The 25,921-nt window shown below is 39.6% G+C and overlaps 2 protein-coding genes across 4 annotated transcripts in view; one reads left to right on the top strand and one right to left on the bottom strand.

Moving 5' to 3' along the window:
• Positions 1-4,517: 4,517 nt before the first annotated feature.
• On the bottom strand, positions 4,518-12,763 carry LOC117293195 (cathepsin O-like). Its single transcript, XM_033775414.1, has 8 exons — positions 12,548-12,763; positions 11,773-12,005; positions 10,532-10,580; positions 10,143-10,156; positions 8,729-8,962; positions 7,961-7,999; positions 6,931-7,100; positions 4,518-5,285 (listed from the first exon to the last, which is right to left on the bottom strand). Exons 1-8 carry the CDS (start codon positions 12,716-12,718, stop codon positions 5,155-5,157), a joined length of 1,041 nt encoding a protein of 346 aa, XP_033631305.1. The 5' UTR covers positions 12,719-12,763; the 3' UTR covers positions 4,518-5,154.
• A 1,479-nt stretch (positions 12,764-14,242) lies between these two features.
• Positions 14,243-25,921, top strand: part of LOC117293371 (WD repeat-containing protein 19-like) — a 51,493-nt gene continuing 39,814 nt past the window's right edge. For 2 of the 3 annotated variants that reach the window (XM_033775669.1, XM_033775668.1), the window contains exons 1-4: positions 14,243-15,330; positions 23,921-24,078; positions 24,735-24,959; positions 25,410-25,542. In XM_033775669.1, the coding sequence (XP_033631560.1) occupies positions 14,992-15,330; positions 23,921-24,078; positions 24,735-24,959; positions 25,410-25,542 (855 nt within the window). In that variant the 5' untranslated portion in view covers positions 14,243-14,991. Of the gene's footprint in view, positions 15,331-21,737; positions 21,825-23,920; positions 24,079-24,734; positions 24,960-25,409; positions 25,543-25,921 lie in introns of those variants that run through there. The other variant, XM_033775670.1, reaches the window with a different exon arrangement.

Below are 25,921 nucleotides of genomic sequence, written 5' to 3'. Positions count from 1 at the left end.
TGTTAAATACACTGTGAACTCTGTGCTTTCCCCCGAGTCCTGCAAAATAGAAATGCCAAAGGGTGGGATTTGAACCAGTAACTGCTGCATTTTAGAGAAGATATCTTGTCCACCAGACAAGAGGCCAGTTTGACAGGCATGTGATTTCGCAGGACTTCCTCAAAAACCTCTTGAGTCTTCAAATTGTCTTTATTAAAGACATTGGCGATATTGGTAATTGACAAATACCAGTCTTCTCACTTAGTGTATCTCAACATATGCATAAAGTAAGAAACCTGTGAAAATTTGAACTCCATTGGTCGTCGAATTTGCGAGATAATAATGAAAGAAAAAACACCCTTGTCACTCGACGCTGTGTGCTTTCAGATGCTTGATTCCGAGACCTCAAATTCTAAATCTGACGTCTCGAAATCAAATTCGTGGAAAATTACTTCTTTCTCGAAAACTACGTTACTTCAGAGGGAGCCGTTTCTCACAATGTTTTATACCACCAACCTCTCCCCATTACTCGTTACCAAGAAAGTTTCAGGCTTATGATTATTTTGAGTAGGAATCACAAAAGGGAGAAAGAAATATTCTAATTACTTGGTGATTCACAGAGTCTGTGAAACATCTTTGAGGTTAAATTGTAATATGGAGGGTAGTGGATCTAGAACAAGGGAGATCCTAGCCTTTGAGCTATTCTCAGGAATGCTTACATGCCAAATATCATCCCTTATAGAGTCCTCAAATCAGCAGTGCTTGTTACACACCCATGTTTGGTAAAACCTGATAGCTTATTATTTACCCAATGCAAGTTTAACATCTATTAAATCTATTTATCTTCATGCCAGTTTAATAGTATTATAATTTTGTTGAGAAGTATTTCATAACTGAAGTATTATGCTAGTTTTCTATTTTTTTATTTTTGTTTGTTTGATACTTCCATATTTTGGTACTCAAAAATGGTTTGCTTGTATATCTTTAACAGTTTCGTTTTAGAGTTTATCAATGGTTCTGGGCACATTTTTGTTGAGCTATATGAACAAGTGTATTCACCACCCCTTACCTCCAAAAGCAATCAGATTACTAATCAGTACTTCTGTAAATATATTCTGCTTAGCAGAATTATTCATAAGTGCTGAAGTGTGTTTTTCCAGCGTGAAGGATTGTCGTTCAGGTTTAGCTCAGTGGTTTCCTCCCTGCCTTTACACATCTGTAACCTTGGTTCAAGTTGATAGACTGGACCATTGTCTTGTCAGTCCTGGCCTGTGCCAAATTTCATGGCTCTGCTTACCATTGAAATCTTTGCTTCTGATCACCATTCTCCGCTAACTGTGCAAGCGCTGAATTTCTGTGCTAGCTGTGTAAGCAAAGAATGCCAAGTGTGTAAGCAAAGTAAAGAGTGCCAAGTAATGGGGATTACATATGCGCAAAAAAGAATTCCCTTATAATAGAGCGCTCTACGAGCTTTGCTTATAACACATGAAATACGCTTGATGGAAACGCGAAATTCCCTGCTTCCGTAAGCGGCGATTCTTCTTATGGTAAGCAGAGCCATGAAATTGGGCCCCGAATGCCCTGTTAAGGGTTTTCCTCTCGCATCAAAACTGACATTTCTTCATCTTCTAGGGTCACAGAATAAGTTTTAGAAGCTCTCTTGTTTTCATGACCAAAAAGTTATGACAGAACAAACAATGTTTGAAAGTGTTATTTTGGTTTTAAGCAAATAATAAACCACAAGGGAAACCGACAGAGTAAATTTGAAATGATATGGGGTTGAAAAAAAGGAAAAATGGCTAGAGTGGGATTTGAACCAAGACCCTCCAGATTAATATGTGGGCGCTATCACCAACACAGGACTAGATAGCGTAGTAAATAAAGTGTCGGCATGTTAATATCAAGGTCGTTGGTTCAAATCCTGCTCTAGTAACTTTCTCTTTGTTCAACCCATAATCATTTCAACAACATTATGTGATTTTCTGTTTCCTGAGAATTTTACTGTTAGTTTGTAAGATACAAATGTACTTAGTAAAAAACAAAACTTGTTTCATGTCTCTAATGCTTTGGTTTTTGTGTGCAGTAAATATAAATATATATTTTTTGACATTTAAAAAAAATAAAAACTGCAAAAAAAACCACCAGCCTCATCTGTGATAATTTAAATGTGTTTGGTTGAAAATGAGGGGGAGGGAAATCTGGTAGTGTGGTAGCCCTATATAGGACTCTTCCTCTGTACACAGATACAGAGGCGGCAAAGACCTAACCCTAACCTAGCCCCCCCTCGGCCTACTGTGGGCCGCTGGTGAAAGGACCCGATAACCACTTCCCGATGACCGACCCGTCTGCAGGCGGGAGTAGTACAATACGAAAGTGTAAGGCCGCTAGGGCTAGTAGTGTGGTAGTGTTTCGTGCACACATGTACACAGAAAAACATTATATGTTTTCTTATATGTTTTTCTGTATATAGACAACAATTGTGTGCAACTTGGAAATTGCACATTAGAATTGAGAGCAGGGCCCAATTTCATAGAGCTGCTTAAGCAAAATAATCCATGCTTAGTAAAATCAGAATACCGGCCAAGACTACACTCAGTTGTTATGCTAAGTAAACAATAGCTCAATACCAGTCACAAGCAATGTATATGGCATGACATTTTGGCCAGTAACCTGTGTAAAATTAGCAAGCTATTTTCGTGCTTAACCAAATTTTTTGCTTAAGCAGCTCTATGAAATTGGCCCCAGTACAGGGAGCTCGGGCTGGAGTCTCAAAACCAAAAGTGAACTCAAATATGGAATGAAAATGGGGCTTTGCCTCAAACACTTTGTGTGACCAAATACATGAAATATCAAACCTGTGAAAATTTAAGCTTGGTTGCCCAGGTCAAAATTCCAGGTCAAACCAGTTGGTTAATATGGAAAATGGACGAGTTTGGTCACTATCCAGTTGACCCGAGTTGACCCGAGTTCAACTGCAATTTAGACATGGGTGGACATTAGAGTCATAAGGAAATGGTGATAAAAAACCTCAATTTGTTTATATTGTTGTTAAACATTGGAAGTTTTGCACTTGCAAGATCAAACCAATTCTTTTATTCTTACTGCTTTCTTGTAAAAAAAAATCTAGTTTTTCAGGCTTAAACACTTCAAGGCAGGTTTTCCACCATGACTGATGATCTTTATACCATACGATATGTACAAGTCTGTGAGATTCTATGTTTCAATCTTACTAATGTTGTCGCCAGCCCTTAAACCAGTCTTTCCTTACAAACATTCAGACAAATAATACAATTCTAAAATCATAACATTTTTATTTCCACCGTTAACAAATAAACAAGTTTTACTTATTTCAAAAATTTCGTTTAGAGTTGATTACACTTGTTCAGTTTTGTAAACTAAATCATTTTTTTATATAAAAATACAAATATTTTTTCAAATGTGTATCTAAATTTATAATTTTACACGTAGATTACACCCAAGTGAGCAAAGTTGAGATGGATTGTTTAAAGGAGAACAAAATTGTGGATTTGTTTTCCATTTACAGAAATAGTATACAGTGATATTAGATTTTTATCTGAATTTCATACTTTTAAGTCTGTTGAGGCAGAACAAAGTATATTGTAAGCTTCTCCAGAAACAAAACATGCAGTTGGATTTTCAAAGGTTGGAAATAGTTCATTTGAATTTCTGCTTTTGAAAGTGTTTTTTATGGCTATTTATCTCATAGTTAAATCTCCCCCCATAGAGGAAACATTTGGCCAGTAAAATAAAAATTAGCAGTCATAAATTATTTTAAAAATCAAAGTAATCTGTTTACTATAATAATCACTTGGCACAAAACAATACTCCTCACTAATCCCATAATTTTTGCAAAAAATACCCGGTTGCCAAACAAAAATTCCACCACTTTCGTGATCACCTCATCATCAATGTGCCAATCCGCACTAGTAGTACAGTCTGCCGTCGATTTCACAAAACTCTTCCTAACTTAAGACTAATCTTAGGACTTAGGACGAGTCCTAACCATGCACTGTAGCATGCAGACCTTAAGATTAATCCTAAGTTAAGACGAGTTACTCGTCCTAACTCGAGATAAGACGAGTCCTAACTCTTTGTGAAATCGACGGTAGTACACACAATTTAACATAAAACTTGAACATGTTTGTGAAATTTTTACAAGTTTATCTGAGATCCGGGTACACAGCTTCTGTTTTTAGCACGAGTACAGAGTGCTGTTGATTTCATAGAACTGTTAAAGACAAAAACACTATTGGTAATTGTCAAAGACCAGTCTTCTCACTTGGTGTACCTCAACATGTGCATAAATAACAAACCTGTGAAAATATGAGCTTGGTTGGTCGTCGAAGTTGCGTGCTTTCAGTTGCTTGATTTCGAGACCTCAAATTTTAAACTTGAAAACTACGTCACTTCAGAGGGAGCCGTTTCTCACAATGTTTGATACTATCAACCTCTCCCCATTACTCGTTACCAAGTGAGGTTTTATGCTGATAATTATTTTGAGTAATTAGCAATAGTGTCCACTGCCTTTAAGCAGTTTTTTTTATTATTAACAAGTTGATTTTGCATAGAAAAATAAGAAACAAAAAATGATTAATAAGTAGATACAAACACTTTCAAATCTAAAAGATTATAGACCGTGGCTTGGGTATTACGATCTGGTGCAACCTGCTACTGAGAAGAACTGTACTGAAGTCCTTGTTTCTTGTAGCACAAGGCAATGTGGAGGCAAAAAGAAATCTTTGGTGGCACAAGAGACAGTTTCCTACAAAATTTTACATATCCCCAAAGGAAGTTCTTTGAAAACTGGAACACAGGTATTTTGGGGGGGTTAGTGGTCACCTGAAGCCTATTGGTATCACAAACAGAAAGAAAGGGAGCAGGACATTTCCTCTAGATTGCTTGGAATGGTTGCCTGCAAATTGCTCTTTTTATGTGATTTAATTGTAATAATAACTCTAATATAAGCGCATTTCACAATAACCGTATCAATGCGCTTTACATATAGTGCCCTACTGGTCATAGGGCCAATAACATCCCTTTTAATGTTGCTCATCAGCTCCCTTGTGAGTATAGACCAGGATTCGAACCCACACTCTGGTGACTTAGCACCAGAACTTGAATTTGATGCTCTTAACCACTCTACAAATGTGGCACTTAGTTGGTGTCCAGACTCCCTACAGTGTTAGCGATTCCGCAGAGATTACCACCAATCTTTATGTACAGGTACCCGTCAAGGCCCCAGCTGGTTCCCCAGGAGTTACGGATAATGTAGTATGGAATGTCTCCTGAATGCGAAGAGAGAAAAAAAGCACAATGAAAGAGAGAGATTCTCTACAACACGAGCAAATAAAGAGTATTTTTTAACATTATGCAACTTTAAAACGTCTAACTCCTTTTGTTATAGACGATGTGACCAGTGACATCACGTTTACAAAAGAGCCACAGAGCCTGGACTTCCTGCGGACATGATTTGTACACAGTCTAATGGAAGAAATAAAAAAATCTTGTATTTTATTGAGATTGCACTGTCTAATTCTTATCAACTTTTGATATGATGAAAGTGGCAGATCTCAAAACTTGTCCAGCTTTTACTTTCATAATTCTTTGATTTGTGTGGAAATAATGACACAAAACCTCAACTTTCCCATAGGACCTGCGTAGTATTGTACCTTCCAGAATACTGAAAGAATGTACAAGGTCACACTTATTGTAAACAAAGTTCACATGGTCTATGTATCGTTTGTATTGTACATGTAGACAGTACTTTGTCAAGGCTATCTTTATTTCCCCAGTGAGGGGAGTTTTAAATTGTTTTGGGTTTGATCGAAGAAAGATTAACTGGAGAGGGTCTTGAACCAATAACCTCTGAATTAAGGTACTAGCGCTCTACCAACTGAGCTATGCTGGCTGGTCAAAAGGCGACAGAGAAGATCCGTGAATGCCGCTACAAGCATGCTGAGCACTGTGTCCGCCACTCGGAGCTTGTCACTTTCCCAACCATCCTCTGGGAGCCCACACAAGGCAAGGCCTCTCATGGGAGAAGATGTCTCTCCTTCCTAGACACCCTGAAACGAGACACCGGCTTGGCCAGCGCTGAGGAACTTTGCTCCTGCTTGCTGGATCGGAAGATCTGGAGAGAAATCACTGGGCAGGCTCAAGCTTCCACATGGTGCTCGACTTGATGATGATGATGACAATGAACTGAGCTATCCAGCCCTATGTTGGCGGTCTACCTATTAATCAATGTCTTCGTTTTGAGTGGCAGTCAGAATGCATAACACCTTGTTGCCAGGGATCACACCAAACTTTTCAATACAACCTGGGAAGTGGCAGCCAGGGGATCACCTATGGGGATGCGACCCCGAACAAAGATATTGAACAAAGGGCTGTATAGCTCAGTTGGTAGAGTGCCGGTACAGTAATCCGAAGGTCGTTGGTTCAAGTCCCACTCAAGTCAATTTTTCTTTGTTCAAACCCAAAACTGATCTAATCACATCTAATAATGGATTTGAAACAAGGCATCTTTCTCCCCTGTCTCAAGACAGTACAAAGGGTGAGGGGAGTTCTGTGAAAATAACCTCAAATCATTTCAAAAATCCAGGCAAATCACAGGCCTGTTTATAGAAACATTACAGAATTGGGTTTTGCTAACAAAACAGTTGCTGGCAGTGTTAGCACTTTATGTAATCCACCATATACATAAACTGACAAACCTGTAGACGTTTGAGATCGATCGACCATCTGGGTCACGAGAAAATAGTGAAAAATGCTCACTGAGTGATAAACTCCAACTGCAAAGTTAAACTATTTATCTCTCATCAAATATGACATTTCAGGCAGAAATATTTCAAGGGATGTTCTATCATCATCATTAGACCGTGACAATTTTGTTTTCTTACCAATTCTGTAACGTTCCTTTTTTAGACTTACCAGATCTGTCGTAACCAATGATTTGCACAGCATGATTGTCGTATCTGTCAGTGCAATGGTGCTGTATTATTCCACCCATGTAGTCTTGGAATGATGTGGCGTCTACGGCGGCTACTAACGGACCGTGATTGAACAACTTAGCTACCATCTCCCCTTCATTATCTTTATATCTACAACAAGGGAGTAAGGGATCAAATAGAACATAAACTTTGCACAGCACACAGAGCAATGGAGAGACAAATCGCAATAAGAGGCAGGGGTCGATTTCTCAAAGAGTTAGGACTCGTCTTATCTCAAGTTAGGACGAGTAACTCGTCCTAACTTAGGATTAATCTTAAGGTCTGCATGCTACAGTGCAGGGTTGGGACTCGTTAGGAAGAGTTTTGTGAAATCGATGGAAGGAATAAATGCAGATAAATACGCAAGAAAACTGGAGTAAGAGATATCATAAGGAAACTAAAACAAGCTAAATGGAGATGGGCTGGACACGCTGCCCAAAAAAAATGACAACAGATGGACATCAAGAATAACGGATTGGCAACCTAGGACAGGGAAAAGGAAAAGAGGAAGACAAAGAGGAAGATGGATCAGGGAGATGATATCAGGGTATAGACCGATCCGACGCGCACCAGGCACACAGGTGTCTAGCACCGCGCGCCATTGCTGAGGTGTACATGTGCCTAGTTTTGTGCACAAAGACATGAGGAAATCATGTTTCTTTTCACCCTTTCTGGAAATTAAATGTTTTCCTCAACGAATAACACAATTTCCTTAACAGAAGATCATGATATACCAATGTAGATCACTGACCACAAATATTGCAACAAAATATAAGCCGAATCATCTTGAAAAGGTGCTTGTCTTAGGCGAGTTAGGGGTCAAAGATGCGGAAACTGTATAATATTCGCTAAAATGCATTATACACCGGCGAGGTATTTTGTCAGAATTTCAGTTTTTTACTTGAACCCGAAATTTAATCAATTACAATACATTCTGCTCTACTGGTCTGTGTTAGACAGAATTTACTTACGATTGACATGTGTAGTTTTTCTGATAAACCAAGCCGCTTCTGAAAAGACAAAACAGTTAAGTATCAGACTGACTCCGTTGTTTCCTTCCTGACTTTTACCTCTGTGGAGCCTAACGCCTAGACCACAAAGCTACAGAGCAACTGGTTCATGCATTCATATCATCCCGTCTAGGTTTTTGCAATTCACTCTGTTACAACCTGCAACAAAATCTAATTGATAAACTTCCAAATCTACAGAAAGGATCTGCTCGTCTTATCACTTTATCCAAACCCACGACCCATAACCCCGATACTGAAGTCCCTTGGCTTTCCATCATCGACCGCATTTCCTTCAAGATTCTCCTTCTTGTCTTACAATCTCTACATGGCACTTCACCGATCTACATTACTGACATCATCTCAAGATATCCCCCCACAAGAACTCTTCGTTCTATAACATCTCACAAAGGTCTGATACATCACGGAGGCAAAGAAGGCAATTGCTGCCATGGTCATTGCCTTGGTGCCCTTGAAATGCTCCAGTAGACAATTTCCTCATAGGGTGCCCTTTACCAGGGAGCAAATGCCTTGGTGCCCTTGCCCTTTAAAAAAACGAAGCATACAGGACTGCATGCTTGGAGACTTGTAGACAGTCTTTTTTCACAGCAGTGCGCGTGCTCAGACCTACATGCGCAATACTGAGCATGCCACGTGCGCGCTCAGAACCGCAAAACAAAACACCATTATGTCTGCTGCCGTCAGCGTCTCAAAAGTCTCCTATTGACTTACTCTTCCAAGTGTTTACAAGTCTCTGTCTTTCCCTTATAGGGATAATCCTTCTCTAGTACGATCTTCTCCTTCGACTTCTGGAGCCAGTCTAGGGTACCGCATAGACTGCCACCCGTGCATCCGTGATCACCTGTGACATTGTTGCAATCCATCACCTGCTGGGTGCTTAGGTCATACAGGGTGCCAGACTTGAGGGCATGCTGAGTCTCCAGGCACTCTACAATAGTGAAGGCCCTGTGGGGTTACATGATCAGGAGAAAGAATCTTCAGTCAGTTTGCCATTTAAATCAACTGTTCAACTCGACTGCTTCTTTTGAATATTATTTGTCAAGTATGGCAGCGTAATTGGTAAACAGAAGCAATAGTATTATAATATTTTGAGTTTATATAGCGCTTTTCCACTCCCGAACAGGGGGTCTCAAAGCACTTCAAATTTTTACCCCCGGTCACTGGGCCTTAATTCACTCCTTAAACCATCTCAGCTCCCTGGGGAGTATACAGCCTCGTGTAACAAATGCGCTACTCTGCTAAATCAATCACAAGAACCATCTCTGCCCTCACAGGTCCCCATTTACCCCTGGGTGGAGAGAAGCAATAATAGTTAAGTGTCTTGCTCAGGGACACAAGTGTCACGGCCGGGATTTGAACCCACACACTGCTGAACAGAAACAGCAGAGCTTGAATTCGGTGCTCTTAACCGCTCGGCCACGCACCCCACATATAATTTATTGTCAAAAACTTACTACCACTTAAGTTATAACATAATTCTAACCACTACTCTAACCACTACTGGGTGACGGACATGTGCGCTATATAAGAAGCCACAATTATTATTATTATTATTATTACTCTAGGAGATTTGTGTGTGATTGCAAACTTTTTCCGTCATGATAAACTGCCATCTTGAAAAGGTGACATTACTTCATGAATTGACTAGAGAATTAGTGCTCCGGCCAAGGTTATAGGTTGATCCAGTTGGTCTAGCTAGTTAAACCATGCAGTCTTCGAGTGACATCTATATCGACTATGGTTAAAAGTACTGGAACCTTTTGGTAATTGTCAAAGACCAGTCTACTCACTTGGTGTATCTCACCATGTGCACAAAAAAAACAAAAACCTGTGAAAACTTGGATTCAAATGGTCGTCAAAGTTGCGAGAGAATAATGGAAGAAAAAAAACCCTTGACACACAAGTTGTGTGCTTTCAGATGCCTTGGATTTGAGACCTCAGCTGAGGTCTCTTATTAAATTCAAATATTTTTTTAGTGAAAAATTACTTTTCTCAAAAACTATGTTACTTCCGAGGGAGCCGTTTCTCACAACAGCTTTTGCTAACAATTATTTTGAGTAATAACCAATAGTGTTTAGTGCTTTTAAGTCTAGTCGACTTAAAAAACAAAAGTTTAAATTCTTACCAGCATCCTCCACACTGTTGACAGACAAACGGATGTGAAGATACGGCCAAGCAAATACAATCATGTAAAAGAGAAGATAGAGAAAATACAAACACATTAAGAACAGAACAAATTTGATCCGGTGATTCAAAGACTAATATTTTATGTGAAGTTATTCCTAGCCCATAGCCACCAGGCCAGCTCGGTGGTCTAGTGGTAAGACATCTGCTCTAGCAATGCAAAGGTAGTGGATTCGAATCACACCCGAGTGATTTGGATTTTTCTTTTTTACAGAACTCAGATAAGTACTGAGTATACAGTGCTTTATAAACATCGTTGAGAAAGGGCAAAAAAACAAAAATGGTCATCATGGTTTTATGAAAAACACTTAAGATTTTAGATCAACTTACAGATCCTTGGTTCTTGACTGGCGTCAATACAGAAGGTTTTTTGTCAAGCCTGCAGAGGGGAAAGAAAATAACAGACTCTTAGCTTCGGATTTTTAGTACAACTAGTAAAATTTAAGTAAAATAGCATCTGTGTATCGGTAGATTTTTTTTAATCCCAATAATATGCCCTAACAATTTATTATCAATTAAAAAGTGAGATTATTGACACTGACATAAATCTACCACAGACAATCTTGAGTTAACCCTTAAGAGACCACATTTAGCATCCATAATAACAACCCAGTTAGAGAAGGAGTTTGTCCCTTTGTTCTTGGCTGTGGGCTGTGGCTGCTGAATGCCGTAGCACCTTGGACACCATTAGTATAAGGTGCTATACATAATTGGGTCTCAGAATTCATCACTTCAATAACCTATCTTTCTAAACTCAGCGCCATGACTACCTTTATGGCAGATATGTGCGCTATATAAGACTTCGGTATTATTATTATTAATGTCATAATGGCCGAGCGGTTAGGAGCACCGGATTCAAGCTCTGGTATTTGATCAGCAGGGTGTGGGTTCGGATCCCGGTCGTAAAACTTGCTACATAAAATTGGGGAGGTAGTGCTTTCTGCTCTACCGGCCAGGCTTCGAATTGATGATACCAAAGCCTACATTCGTATGGACTGTGAAAGGGGTAACCCTGTTTCAGCCCTAGGAGTAGGTGGCAACGTCCTCTGGAAAAAATAACTGTAGCCCACACCTTGAAGTGGCCTTCAGGCCTTGTGTGTCAGGCGACTTGCATAAAAAAAAGTTTAAAAAAAATAAAAATAAATAAGCAAGCATGTATGAATGCATTTTGTCCCTCTAACCTTTTAAAAGATATTGTACTAGACATCTTTATAATAGATGTTAAATTTGCATCAAGGATAGGCCCTAAACAATATTAATTTTGTTTTTTTTACCCATAAACATGCACTGTATACTCAGTACTTTCCTGAGTCATGTGAAAACAAATAACAGGCATAATACTTGGATGGGATTCAAACCCCAAAACGTTGCAATTCTAGAGCAGTGTCTTACCAACTAAACCATCGAGATTGTCCGGTAGCTAGTGGCAGCTCAATTCCTATATTTAAGCAGCGGTTACCGCAACAATTACCCTTAAAATGTTTACACCGATGTGTGTTAGCACTGTATACTCAGTACTTTCCCGAGTTCTGAGAGTTCTGTGAGTATGTTTGTTGATGTTATTTACTCACAAACTATATTTGAGTGGAAGCTTGTTCGCTCGGAGACTACCATCACTACCTCTGAAATTAACCAATCCGAAGTCAGGTCGTGCCGCTCTGGAAGCAAAGTTGTTGGATCGTTTTCCCAGTACAGTGGCAGCAAACTCCTCTGGGCTAAGATCAGAGTATCTCGTGACTCCGAAGATCGCATCTTCAGGATGAACTCGAAGGGAGTTTAGCTGTTCATGACGACCAAGACTAGCCTGTTATTAATAAGAGGTATTTAAGGCGAAATAGCTTAGTAAAAAATAAATACAAGAAATGGAGGAAAATTTTCTATATGACTGCCGTTAAATAAGTTGATATTGGAGTTTATTTCTCTTTAAAAATATTCCTCTTTGCTACCAGATCCTTGAGGATTTGGTAGCTAAAACACTAACTGTATTGACCATTCAAAATAAATCCAGGCGCACATCTCATCGCCTGGCCAGAACTTTCAGCCTCACGCACAAACTTCCAAAAGGAAAAGGGGCAAAGGAAACTCCATAAGTGCTTCATTCATTGGCAATACCATATTGATTCAATTAATGATACAAACCATACCTATTACTATTAGTATTATATTTATAATATTGGATAATATTAAAGTTGAATTTTACTTCAGACTTAAAAATGATAGCTGCTGCCCCACGACTGTGATTCACCGTGGCCACCGCAGAAGCGATTACTATTGCGTTTCCATTCTTGATCATTCAAGTTCAGAGTTGATGATGTAATATAAAATCGAATAGTTTAGACAACTAACCTTAAAATATCCAAGGCGTTTCTGGTATTCTGAAGATCCGTTCACGTACGACCTCTCATATTTTAAGATGAACTGGTTAAAATTGTCCACAATTGACGAAGTACTGGAGGCAAGTTGGCAGGAAAGCACCATAAAAACAATAACAAACTCCAAGACTTTGTCCTTCGCCATCGTGTGTGATGTTTACCCTACTTCCTGAATTGCGCCCTCTGTAGTTCACAAAGTATTTTACGAAGCGTCGTCTGCTAGAACAAAAAATGGGTTGCTTGTGTCCCTCATGATGTCGTATAATCTGTTTATCAATACACTAAAATGTCCATAATGGTGTTTGTAAATATGATTCATCATGAAGTTTCAAAAAAAAAAAACTTGGTAAATCCCATGAGGTTTACAAAAAGTTGGATCCCCTGATGATACCATGCCACAAGCTAAAGCAAGGGCGGTATGGACAGGAGACTTAAATAATATGCAGCCCCCCCCCCCCCCCCCCCCGGGAGAATACGGCGAACCGTGTAAAAAAAAATTCTGATAGCGTTTCCTTTTTAATCCTCCTCCCAAAAAACAAACAGCCCATTCCGGCGGCGTTCACTAGGACAACGGCTGCTTCCCATTTAATATGTAGCCTAGGCTGTACATGATTGTACATCACATTGCCAAGATTATAAAATAATAATACATGTAATAACAAATTCTTATATCGCGCATTTCACAGTATCATGCGCTATACATTAGTGCCCTAGTCATAGGGCCAAAAACATCCCGTTTAATTGTTTCTCAGCTCCCTACTACAGGGAGTACACAGCCCGAGCTGCCGTGGCGCTACGATGGCTTTTTCATGTGACACAATATCAACCTCTACCCTCGCAGGTAGGCCTACCCATTTATACCCAATTTCGCTCCCACAATAAAATTGCAAAGATCAACTGAATCCATTTTCGTCATTGGAAAATAATTGGTCCCTGAGGATTATGTTTTCTGGGAAAACCGAAGGCACTATCAGAAGAAGTTATGAAACAGTCATAGAGCTATGGAAATAGTTCATCTTGAGGGTGGGGGCGGGGGGGGGGTGGCAGATATCTCCAGCCCCACAATAGAGATGTTATTAGTTGTGGGCCTAATTTTCAGTCTGAGCTGAACCTATACAATAGTTGGGTTTTTATGCATTATTTAAAGCCGTTCCATCTTTTGATAGAGCTCACAAAATTGCTAGTGTTTAAAAATTGTTTTTGTTTGAATCCGTAGCCCGCCGTTTATTATTTGTTACAGCATTACATTTATGATGAAAAAGTCCAGTTTTAGATGAGAAAAGTTATTCTGGAAAAGTGAATTTGTACAGTTTGTGGTTAACATGTCTGTTTTAGATTCAGGTAATTCCAGGTGTGACTTTGCACCGCCATGTTTCTCAGATTTGAGTTAATTAATTAATTTAACTAAAGTGGCAGAAGCATAAGCACACAGAGTAATGCATCCGATTTCCAAGATAATTAGCAATGCAGTGTTGATTTCAGGTCATTATGAAAACAACGAGCTGCCACATCAAACACGTTCATGCTTTTCCTATGCACGTTCCTTTTATGCAAAATACCCAAGGGCCCGAGCCTATTTTTAGCTCAGACGGCCCGCCAGTAAGTGTGCTCTGCACTCACTGTCACCATGCAGAGCCCCCCCCCCCCCACCCAATCAATGCGACCATAAACGGCTACGTTGTCTACTCATTCTCTGCAGCAGTGACGTCATCAGTACGTAGCATTTCTATCACTGCTTGGCTCATAATGGCTGAATTATACACAGTCTCAGAGTCGACCCGATTCACCAATAGCCACGCATGGTTGTGCTTATTCCTTTGGGAAAATGCATTAATTTTCCTCCTCTGTAAAGCATTACATGCATTTATTAACACGAGAGCTTTACGGTCAGGTATAACAAAAAAGAGATGAGGAGCGGCATTCTAAAGCCACGGACAAGCTTGTAATGCATAGTGGACACCTTTGGTAACAGCATTGCGTTCAGGCCAACACTTGACACGATCTTTTGAACCATTATGAAAGACCTTTTAGAATAATATTATGATATCAATGGGGTTCCCGCCATAATTCATCATCAGTTTCAATATTTATTTTGGTCTTAATATAACCATAGAGTAAAGATATGATAGATAACCTCATTCATCTCCAGTGTTATGTTCAGCGAGGACACAATCCCTGCTCGTGACTGATGCATCTCAAAGCAATTACTGAATGATGAAAAGGAATACTGTGATTTCTTGACCCTCACTGCTGCTGCCCATCTGGACGGAAAACATCTGTCGAAGAAGACCCAATTGGAGTCATCTATAATCTAATTTCAGCTTTGTAGGTGAAACCCTATGAGAAGAATCACAATGCAGTTGATGGAGTCAAAGACGACGTAATCAGGGATGGCTGAACTTAGGAGACGCTAACAAGATGGCTGGCAGACACATCAGCACGACCGCGGGCTCTTTATTCCGATTCCGCAATAAGAATTCAACATCCAGTTCTTCACTCTCGTCTTCCACATCGTCGCCTAATAAATCCACTAAGAATGTCGCCAGCACCATCTTGCTGACCCCGTCTTCATCACCGCGTATATCCTCTTCCTCCATAAAGGACGAGAATCATGTTCCAGCAGCGGAGGAGAGAGGAGGGGAGCGACGGGGATGGGAGCACCGATTGCAGGCAGTTCGGAGCTGTGGAATCACGCTCCCGACCCGGGCCGAATCGAGGTGTCAGAAGGCAGATGGGGCTATGGTGACATCAGTCAAGGTACTTATATAGATGTTTTTGTTTACTTGGTAGAATAACATGCGGGAGGAATTGAAATTTACTCATGGGTCGCGCGAACCAATACATCGTTGGCAGCGGGCTTGTTGTACCCTTGTTCTATGGTTATAAACACATTTCGATGAAATTATTTATACGTTTATCAAACATGGACAGCCCTTTTAGTTCGACTTGAATTTGTTGTAATAATGTCTAAAGATTTTAAATTAATACAAACAAAAATGCATCCACGGCAACTCATTTTGCAGATTCTAAGAAGAATATTGTTGCATAAGATAGGACGGTAAGTCGGTACATAAGTAATTTTACTTTGCATTTAGTATATACTTCATGTCATACATTTTATACCATACTTGGCCCAATTAGCAAACTTCTTTGCTGAGCTTAAAATGGGTGGGTGTCGCATGCAATTATGTCCTCTATGCAATACTATCCGGAGGAATGTCCGCCGGACGGTTTTTTATATGCAATCCTGTCCACCCGGACGCTGCTGCATAATGCAATTGTGTCCGCCCGGACACATTTGCATATGCAGTTGTGTCCGCCCCGTGTAAAACCGTCCTTGCAGTAAATTAAACGCCCTTGGTCGACGGAACACGTTCGCCCTTTTTTTACAAGCTAAGTGCATGTCATGCATGGGAAATGTTCGGCCGCTGCAATCATAAAAATAAATACGTGATATTCATGCTGCGTATACGTAGGTTCAGTGCGCGCACATACATGTCCGCCGGACGGTTTTTGCATATACCACGGAGTCCCCGGACACGATTGCATATGCAAAAGTGTCCGGAGCGGACAGTATTGCATGGCGGACACAATTGCATCAGTCGACACCAGTCGTAAAAATGTAAACTTTATGGGATTACGGCTGGTAATAAGTTTCTGTTAATATATTGTTGTGCTTAGCAATTTTTTATACAGGCTTTATGAAATTTGGCCCTAGGGCCCTGTTTCCCTGACCAAAGCCACAGTCACTCGGCAAGCCAACAACAAAAATATATTTCCTTGACAAACAAGGATAATGTCCAATCTCTTTATCTTCGAACTAGGCATACACCCTAAACGATGAGACTATGACCCTTTTCGAAACATCGACTTGATGGGTTATGGCTCCGGCTTAGGCTAAGACTGCCTGTTACTAGACCACACGTTTTCAAAATGACCGACGGAGGCTGAGCCGGAGTCCAAGCCCAAAGCCGTGATTTTGAAAATGGCTCATATTGGCTTGAACAGTGCCGTCTCTATCAGCTGGGCCCAATTCCATAGAGCTGCTTCAGCAGGCAATGTTTGCTTAGCAGAAATGAGTAGGATACCAGCCAAAAGTTTTACATGAGACATGGTATTGTGGCTGCCTTATTTTCCTGCTAAGCTACATCTTGTGATTGAACAGCTTTAAAGGCAGTGGACACTATTGGTAATTTACTCAAAATAATTATTGGCATAAAACCTTATTGAGTTATGGGGATAGATTGATAGTATAAAACATTGTGAGAAACGGCTCCCTCCGAATTGACGTAGTTTTCGAGAAGGAAGTAATACGAGTTTGATTTCGAGACCTCAAGTTTAGAATTTGAGGTCTCGAAATCGAGCATCTGAAAGCACACAACTTTGTGTGCAAAGGTGTTTTTCTTCCATTATTATCTCGCAACTTCGATGACCAATTTTGCTCAAATTTTGACAGGTTTGTTATGTTATGCATATTATGTTGAGATACACCAAGTGAGAACACTTGCCTTTGACAATTACCAATTATAGTGTTCACTGCCTTTAATGAAATGGGCCTTGGTAAGCCTGCGGCAAGTCTGGCGCAGTGTGTGCATTTTTTTGTCCCCAAAAGCGGATCATGATGATTAGACGTGATATTGTTGAAATTTCTTCTTATTTTGAGCACGATTTCCCCTGTACATGTATATTTTCATCGTTTGACTCTCTGTGAATCGCCAGAACCTTTACGAGGACAGTCCATTTTCCGTTTGACATGGAACTGTTTATTTTTGTAGAAACTGATAATATGTTAATGAAAACGAGTTTTCCCGGGAGCATTGTCGAATCTATTTTGATATGGCGCGAAAGAAACATTGAAGATGTGAAGAAAACATCAAGAAGAAGCTTGAAGAAGAAAGAGAAAAGAAAAAATTTAGAAATGGAAAAGGCCGGAAATCTCAAAGCACAACAACATTATTCAACGGGGGTCGTAGCCAAAATATAGCGTATTGCAGTTAATTGAATTGAATTGAATTGAATTGAATTAAATTGAATTGAATTGAATCGAATTGAATGGTTTATTCGTCAAGTATATAAAAATACATGCAATTTACAATCCTATTGTTATTATGATTTTTTGGATGTTGGTAATGTGGGTAAAGGAGGGGTTGACGTCATGTCCTATCTCATCCATTTTTCATTATTCTCAGGAAATCATAATAATTAAATAGTGGTTCACTGACGTGGGGTCTTATTATAAACATTAAATGCCATCAGAAAATGGGTCTTCTTGCACACTGTCCGTTATAGTTGTGAACATGCAAAGTCATGCAGCAAACGTCGTGCCGCCTTGCTGTTTGAGGAGAATTACAGAGTCGTGACTTGACCTATTCGACAAATTCTTGTTGGATAAAATTATCCTAGCCCCCAGATAGCGAATTGAAATCCGGATAATATAACAAAATATAGCCTTTCCCTGTTTCTGCTGCTTGATTAAAACGGAGAGAAAGAACAAAAATCCAATGTCGACATTGAGATGGCTCTATATTGAGGCTTTAATACTTCCGGCAATTTCTTGTATCTAGTATAGTCTAATTCCACACGCAGTGCGCCAGTTAGCGTTCATGTATCCTGCAGGATATTTTGCTGACTTAACCAATGGAGATGGAGATGGGGATAGAATAGTGCATGTCTGCTTTGTCGTGACTGGAAACCATACAATGTTATTAGAAGGAGGTTATGACGAATGTTAAATTAAACATAAATTGGAGGACTTTTAGGCATCTGAAAGCACACACATTATTTTATGTAACAATGGTGTTTTTCTTTTTATCTTGCAACTTCGATGACCACAATAATTGAGTCGAAATGTTCACATATTGATATGTTATGTTATATTTATATGTTATATATTGATATGTGAAAATACTGGTCTTTGACAATTTCCAAAGGTGTCAAGTGCCGCAGTGAAGGTGAGTTGTTTGGGACCATGGTGTATTGTGAGCTTTTACTGTCTGCAGCTGCGTTCACACTCTCTAGTGCACTTTTGGCAAGTGACTCTTCAATATCGTCTCGCCTATAAAAATGTCTAATGTCGATTGCCTCGCCTCAGAACCCTCGCCCATCCCATAATAGCACCTCTCCCCAAAAATTAAATCGCAAAAATACCGAATAAAATAACAAATTGGCTCAATATAGCCCCCTCCCAAAATCATATCTCTAATAGCTATTCAATGCCCTACCAAATAAAATGCATGGTATGGGCACAGCAAATGCGAGAGTTTGTGTATGTTTTTCGTTTTGACAAAAGCATCGTCTGTCAAAGTGGCTTTAAGAGAGAACAATCTTCAAACAAATTTCTTTCTGCTAAAAATCGTGCCTTGAACTTTAAACAACAGCGTGTCGTTCTGATTCTCGCCGCAATAAAGGTGGACGAACACTATTGATTAATTTGAATGTTTTATACAGGGTAAAAGTAATCGTGAGTGGCAATGAAGTTGGCATTGAGGGTTAATCAATTTATGTTGTCCGTGGATGGAGCTCATGGCTAGTCTATTTTTCAGGCGCCTGTTTCTCATTCAAAACATTGTGATCGTTTTAACAACCTAGGCCCTTTTCGAAACCACGGCTTCGGCTCCAGGTTCGGCTCAGGCTATAGCTTGGCCCCGAGGTTGTTTTGACAATCGCGTGTGCTTTGCGTACGTGCTAAGGGCTTCAGACGAGAGACCGGAGCCTGAAGCTGAAAGCAAAGCCGTAAGCCGTGGATTCGAAAAGAGAACCACCCAATGTCTTTCTCTGAGACGGTCACGTCTCGTGAAATGAAGCTGAAACAAGAAGCGTGACTGCGGATATTATTGAAACACGACCGCCTTGGGTTGAAACCAAAAGGGAACTATAATGGAAGACGAGCTTGCCATTGAAATTAATATTTTCTTGTGTTGAGCCCGACCTTTTGAATGCGAACCGATTAATAGGCCTATATTTTTTGGGAACCGCTCGATTGTATACAGTTCATAAACCAACCTCGGAACATAATACTCTTCAGAACGTGGTAGGCCTATTGTTTTTTTTTGTTTTTAAAGATATTGCCGAAGATCTGAAGCAGTTTTGTCTGAGAACTTCTCATATTATATGAAACGTTTCTAATTCACAGATTGAACAAAGGTTGTTGAACCCCTTTCTCTAAAACCACATTTGAAGGGAACATTGTTCGAAAACGTTACATAATTATTATCAACAGCTGCAACGTTTTTGACGGTCCTTGTTTGAAGCATATCGGTCGGTCCACGCACCCCATCAGAGTTTAAAGAAGGTATTTCTTTCAAATTCATAAATCATTCCTAAATAAATCAACTTTAGGCCCAACCAGTTCCCATGAAGCTAAATGATATAAATTCTGCTATCCCTTGCGCTAAGTTTGCACTCAAAGTGGGATATAATTGACCCGGATTCCCGTCGCCGCCTGACCCAGTTCTGGCGCAGGAACTTGTGGAATCCTAAATCGGATTCCGTGTCAGTTTGACAAACATTTGGCTCATCTTGACGCAGATTCCGATCTGACCCGGAAATGGGTCAGGCTCCACGGTTCCCGGATCATCGGGTCAAACTGACCCGCAAGTTTCATAGTCAGAAGTAAAATTCACTGACTGAATTACGCGAAAACGGGTGTAACCAGAAACACTTCATGACGTAGGTAACTTCTCTTGAAAAGAGTCATGTTCTTGATTGAGTAAATTGTCCTTGTCTTTAAGGAAGAGGGAAAAAGGCTTTTGCTTCTTCTTTTTTCTACATATTAATGTCAAACTATTTCCTATTTATTGTTTTTAACTGGATTAAGTTTTCCTTAGTACAAGATGTTTTCTGCCACAATGTTATCACAATGTATCGATTGATGTTGACATGAAATAAATGTATCTGAAATAAACAGCTTTCATTTTATTTTGAAGTAGTGTAACCTAGTCTTTTATCAACATTATTATTTTGTCTTATGCTCCAGGGTAGGCCTATTTTAATTTTTAATATAATTTCATCATGACTGCTTTGTAGCTTTTAGAGTCTTGAAATAAACCCTGGAGCCTAACCGAGCCAACCAGCGGCTAACGTTTGGTCGGAACGTGCCAAAAAACACGACCATGTTAAACCCATTCTACACAATCTCCACTGGCTCCCAATTCGCAAACGCATACTGTTCAAATCACTCTTGATGGTCTACAAGTCCCTTAACTACATGGCACCTGTTTACATTAGGAATCTCCTCAATCCATATGCCCCTACCCGCTCCTTGAGATCCAGTGCCAAAGGATTACTGACAATTCCACAAGCATCCCGTACATCACTGTCCTCCTATGGGGACAGAGCTTTCTCCATTGCAGCTCCAAAAGAATGGAATAAACTCCCCGATGACATTAAATTTGCAAAATCACTAAACCATTTTAAGAAGGCTCTGAAAACCTATATTTTTAAATTGTCATTTGTTTAAATAATTTATATTATGATCATAGTTGTCAAAGGTTTAGTTGTATTGTCACCTTTCGAGATTACCCAAATTGTGTATATTTTTAATCACTCCTGACTGGCTCGGGTTTTTATGTTTTATTTTAATTGTTAGTTATTCTTAAACTCATTCATATTGTTATTGTAGTTTCAAATCGTTTTCTGTTTAAATCTTTTTAAATATTTTTTCGTTTCTTGTTACAGCGCTTTGGGGTCGTTAGGGCGTAAAGCGCTTTATAAATGTTACCATTATTATAACTAGCCTCGTCACCGCGGTCACAACCGAACCCGCAAAAAATACCCAACCATGACCAAGGCCCAATTTCATAGAGCTGCTAAGCACGATAATTTCATCCTTGATAAAAACAGGATTACCAACAAAATTTCCATTTGTTTCATGTTGCTTGTTACTGGTGTTCAGCTGTTGTTTGCTTATCCTAAAAATCACGTGGAAAATTGGTTGGTAATCCTGTTTTTATCAAGGGAGAAATTTCATGATAAGCAAATTTTGTTGCTTAGCAGTGCTATGAAATTGGGCCCAGATCAAACAACGGTTTCTTCTGGTTGGGGTCAACGCACTCCAAAATAAAGGTAGTGTGCGGACCGTAAACAGAATAACCTATCTGACTGGCCAATGGTTAATAAATAGAGCGCGCGCAATGCATGATGGGAGCACATACTTGCAACAGCGATTTGGCTCTGGAATTTAATACCGTATTTCTGTCAAAGTCATGATCGGTCGTTCTTGAATAAAACAACCTTTAACATCCACCATGAAGGTAAGAATTATCCATGACATTTTCTATAGTATGCTGCAACTTTCCGAACGTGTCAATGCGTCGTTGGTTCGTCACGATCGAAATTTGAGGCAAAAAAATTCACTTGTCAGTGTGTCTAGCAACGGTAAACAACCACGTATTAACGTATTGTGAACGGCAAATACACTGAGGATTGTATTTCCGACATATGGGTGGTTGCATTATTTTAATCACACACAGATTTGAATTAAATGTATTGTGATTTCGTATTTGATTTAGCATAAATATTGGTTGTATTTGCTAAAATTAAATTATTGATTGGATTGATAAATTACAATGATTTGAAATTGATCTAAATTTTTACAATTTGTCAATTGTATTTTGTATTGACTATTGACTATTGTTTTGTATTGTATTTATTGTTTTTAATTTTGTTGTACTTTCTTTTTTATTTTAATAAAAAAGGTTCCCTGACTGAGTCATATTGATTCAAAAGTTTTCAACAAATAAAAAGGTTAGCTGAGCATAGTTGCGAGAACGTAACCCTCCTCCCGACGGCCGCTAGGCTGTAGGGTTACGAACGAAGCATCCGCAATCTGTGCAGGGTGAAATGGTTAAAAACGTACAATTTTGACAGCTAGTCAGCAGGTTTGCTCCATTTTTACCACTTTTGAAAATCATGACACAAATTCTAAGAACACGAACTTGATCCTCAATGTCTAATAAATCCTACCATCCATATCACTCAAAACACCATCCAGGAAATAATTTGAAGAAAAAGGACAAAAAAACTTACCACTACCAGATCCCCGAGGGAAAGAGTAAAAAATGTCCCAGGTTGAAAACTCGAATCTGAGGGGGGCGGGGCTTCGGCTGTGTGTGCACATCACCGGGGTCAACGACTCAGCGCTGCGTGTGGTGCATTGTGTATCCCGGTAACTGTGCAGCGGTAGTCTTGGTTCCAAGACCATTGGTGTTGCGCGATCACACACAACCAACTAAACGTTCCGATATCTATGCACGGCAAAAACTGTACACGCGGTGAGATGCGGAATTCAGAGAAACAGAGCCCCCGCTAACCTTTCGATTTTGATGACAGTGCAGACACTGAAGTGCAATAATAACATTTGTTGCACGATGTGTGTATCACTATCACTATCACTTCGGTGCATTTTTTGCTGCCATGATCATGATAATTGGATTTCCCACAAATTGAAAAATTGTCAAAGTTCATTCTCCAATCAATGTAGTATAAAAAAAGAAGGAAACAAATACCACTTGCGGGCATCAGATTGGCTCTTGCAATTGTGACCCTTGGAATAATAAGGGGCATGAAACAGCAAGTCTGATAGTAGCTCTTTAGATTTATTGAGATCTGTAAACGGTGAATTTGTTGGGTGAAGACACACAAATACATCAGTTAAGGTCTTCGGCCCAAAACAGAATGATCATACCAAATATACAATATACAATAATAATTACATAAACTAAACTTTAAAAGAATAAACAATGAAACGATAAAACAATAACCCCGGTTCCCGCCAAAATTAAGGACGCAACCGCCATCTTGGATTTAAGGCAGATTAACAGTGAAATGCAATATAAACAGGTTATTTCCTGCAGAGATGCAGAGATGAAATAAACTAAAGAATCTCCAAAACGTTACATTCAGTAACACTGCCAAGATTATTCGGAAAGTCTCAAGAGGTTATAAATAGTTCTAAACATCGCAAGTCAATAAATAGCTAGCGTGATGTTGCAAAAGCAACCAAATATCCACTAAAGTAAACAACATTCTATCAACAAAATGAGACTTGAGGATAGTCCTGATTAAATACCAATCAATCTAAGCAGTAATTAGGAAACATTTAAATGCAAAATATAACAAGATCTTTACCTGTTGGGTGAAGACACACAAAGACGTCAGTTAAGGTCTTCAGGCCCAAAACAGAATGATCTTGAACCGGAAAGCAGCCTGCAGAGGGCGCTAGCCATGCAAGTAAAGCAAATGATTACGTAACATAAAAATAAACGTGGGGGGTTCGTATCGCACCCGTGACACAATCAAACGTCTGTTTGTAATTTTCTGATAAAATTTTTCTCTTTATTTTTCACAGCGGGTTTTCACCCTGTCAGAGAGGACGCATGGACCAGGGCAGATACTATTTGCCTGGCAAACAATGCTCGGTAACTACTTGGCGACAACTGGGCAGAACAACACAGTGCATCTGTACGACAGACACGGGGAGTTAAAAGATGAAATCAGTTTACCAGGGTAAGTTTGGATTTTGGTTAACGAGCATTGAACATCGCTTTTGAAGGGGCAAAGTCCTTTTTCCTCTGGTAAGGGGCACTTCTAACATTTAAATTTGTATTGGAACCTTGCAGAGGGCACCACAGCAAAAACACAGGGCACCACTACAATTGCTGTGGGTGCTGTGGGTTGTTTCAAGGTCTTGGACAAAGCAAGCTTAAATTTTACTCTGATTCTAAACTACTGGCCTGTGGCAAGTGATTACAGTGTCGGGCCAGTAAACTTGGACAAGTCAAGTGGTCTAGGGTTTTCCCTCAATTCATTATCTTTGTCTCAAAACAATGATGTTCAAATGTTGAGTTTGAATCTCGCAAACATTTAGATTTTTCAATCTTGCTGAATATCACCCATAAAAACTGAAGAGATAAATCTGTTCTGTTTTGTTCAAATGAAACAGTTTACATGTAGATGATAAAACCGTGTTCTCAAATTTGATTCTAGTCTCTTTTCATTTTGATTCTGAAAATGCAATCCCAGTCCAGTAAAGATTCCCTGAGATCTTGTGGATTTTTCTCCCAAGTTTCGAGCCCTGGTTAAAGTCAGACTCGTAATGTTTGATCAAGACGTTTTTCAGTATCAAGGCGGATTTGCTGAACAACATTTGACTTTTTCTACAGGTATTGCACCGGGCTTGGATGGGACAAAGATGGTGACACACTGGCCATGATATGTGACCGTAGCAGCGTGGTGTTTCTATGGGACGCTAACACCCATCGCTCACTCCAGGTGGAGAGTGGCTTTAAGGATACCTTATGCTATCTCCTGTGGTCCAAGATCGGTCCGCAGTTGGCCATCGGGACCAGTAAAGGAAGCTTGCTGATATATAACCATCAAACATCAAGGTAAAGACTTCAAAACCTGCCTTCTGCAGTTTCTTTGTATCATTTCGCAGGCTATCATTCAAAATCTTTAAAAACAACCACGACTACAATTTTTATTTTATTTATTCATTTTTGTTTACTGATGGGTATTAAACACTGTATACTCTCTGAGTACTTTCCGTATTCTGTAAAAAAGAAATCCCAAATCACTTGGGTGGAATTTGAACCCACAACCTTTGAAACACTAAAGCAGTAGACCACCGAGTAAGCCTAATGGCTAGAGGCAGTTCAATCCGTATCAGAGGGTACTGCAATGGTTAAATAGATTTAAATTTTAAATTTTTGCATCGGGGATAAAGAATAACTTTTCCCCCTTTTTTGTACTTAGTCTTTAGAGTTGCATGGCCTGATTTTTGCTGAAAGAAAAGAAAGCTCGCATCTTTTACACTTTATCCAACTCTAATCCAACAGGAAAGTTCCGATACTGGGAAAGCACACCAAGAAGATCATTTGCGGTGCATGGAGTTCACAGAACCTGCTGGCGCTGGGCAGTGAGGATAAGAATATTACCATCAGTAACGCCGATGGTGATACCATCAAACAGGTAATGAACTCTTGTTTAAATGGCAACACAAAATTAGTATTGGCTTTAAAGACACTGGACACTATTGGTAATTGTCAAAGACCAGTCTTCTCACTTCGTGTATCTCAACATATGCATCAAATAACCAACCTGTGAAAATTTGAGCTCAATTGGTCATCGAAGTTGCGAGATAATATTGAAAGAAAAGACACCCTAGTCACATGATGTTGTTTGCTTTCAGATGCTTGATTTCGAGACCTCAAATTCTAAATCTGAGGTCTTGAAACCAAATTCGTGGAAAATTACTTCTTTCTCAAAAACTATGTCACTTCAGAGGGAGCCGTTTCTCACAATGTTTTATACCATCAACCTCTCCCCATTACTCATCACCAAGTAACGT

The sequence above is a fragment of the Asterias rubens genome, chromosome 8 (assembly GCF_902459465.1).
Source record: "Asterias rubens chromosome 8, eAstRub1.3, whole genome shotgun sequence".
Lineage (NCBI taxonomy): Eukaryota > Metazoa > Echinodermata > Asteroidea > Forcipulatida > Asteriidae > Asterias > Asterias rubens.
Note: the sequence above shows the minus strand (reverse complement) of the source record. Positions and strands in the feature narration are given on the sequence as shown.

Coding starts and splice junctions, on each gene's coding strand:
- LOC117293195 (XM_033775414.1), bottom strand. CDS start 12,718: ATGGCGAAGGACAAAGTCTTGGAGTTTGTTATTGTTTTTATGGTGCTT. Junction 8,000..8,728: donor ACTTGTAAACACTTGGAAGA/GTAAGTCAATAG, acceptor TTGTCTTTTCAG/AAGCGGCTTGGTTTATCAGA. Junction 7,101..7,960: donor AAAAACTACACATGTCAATC/GTAAGTAAATTC, acceptor CCCTTGTTGTAG/ATATAAAGATAATGAAGGGG.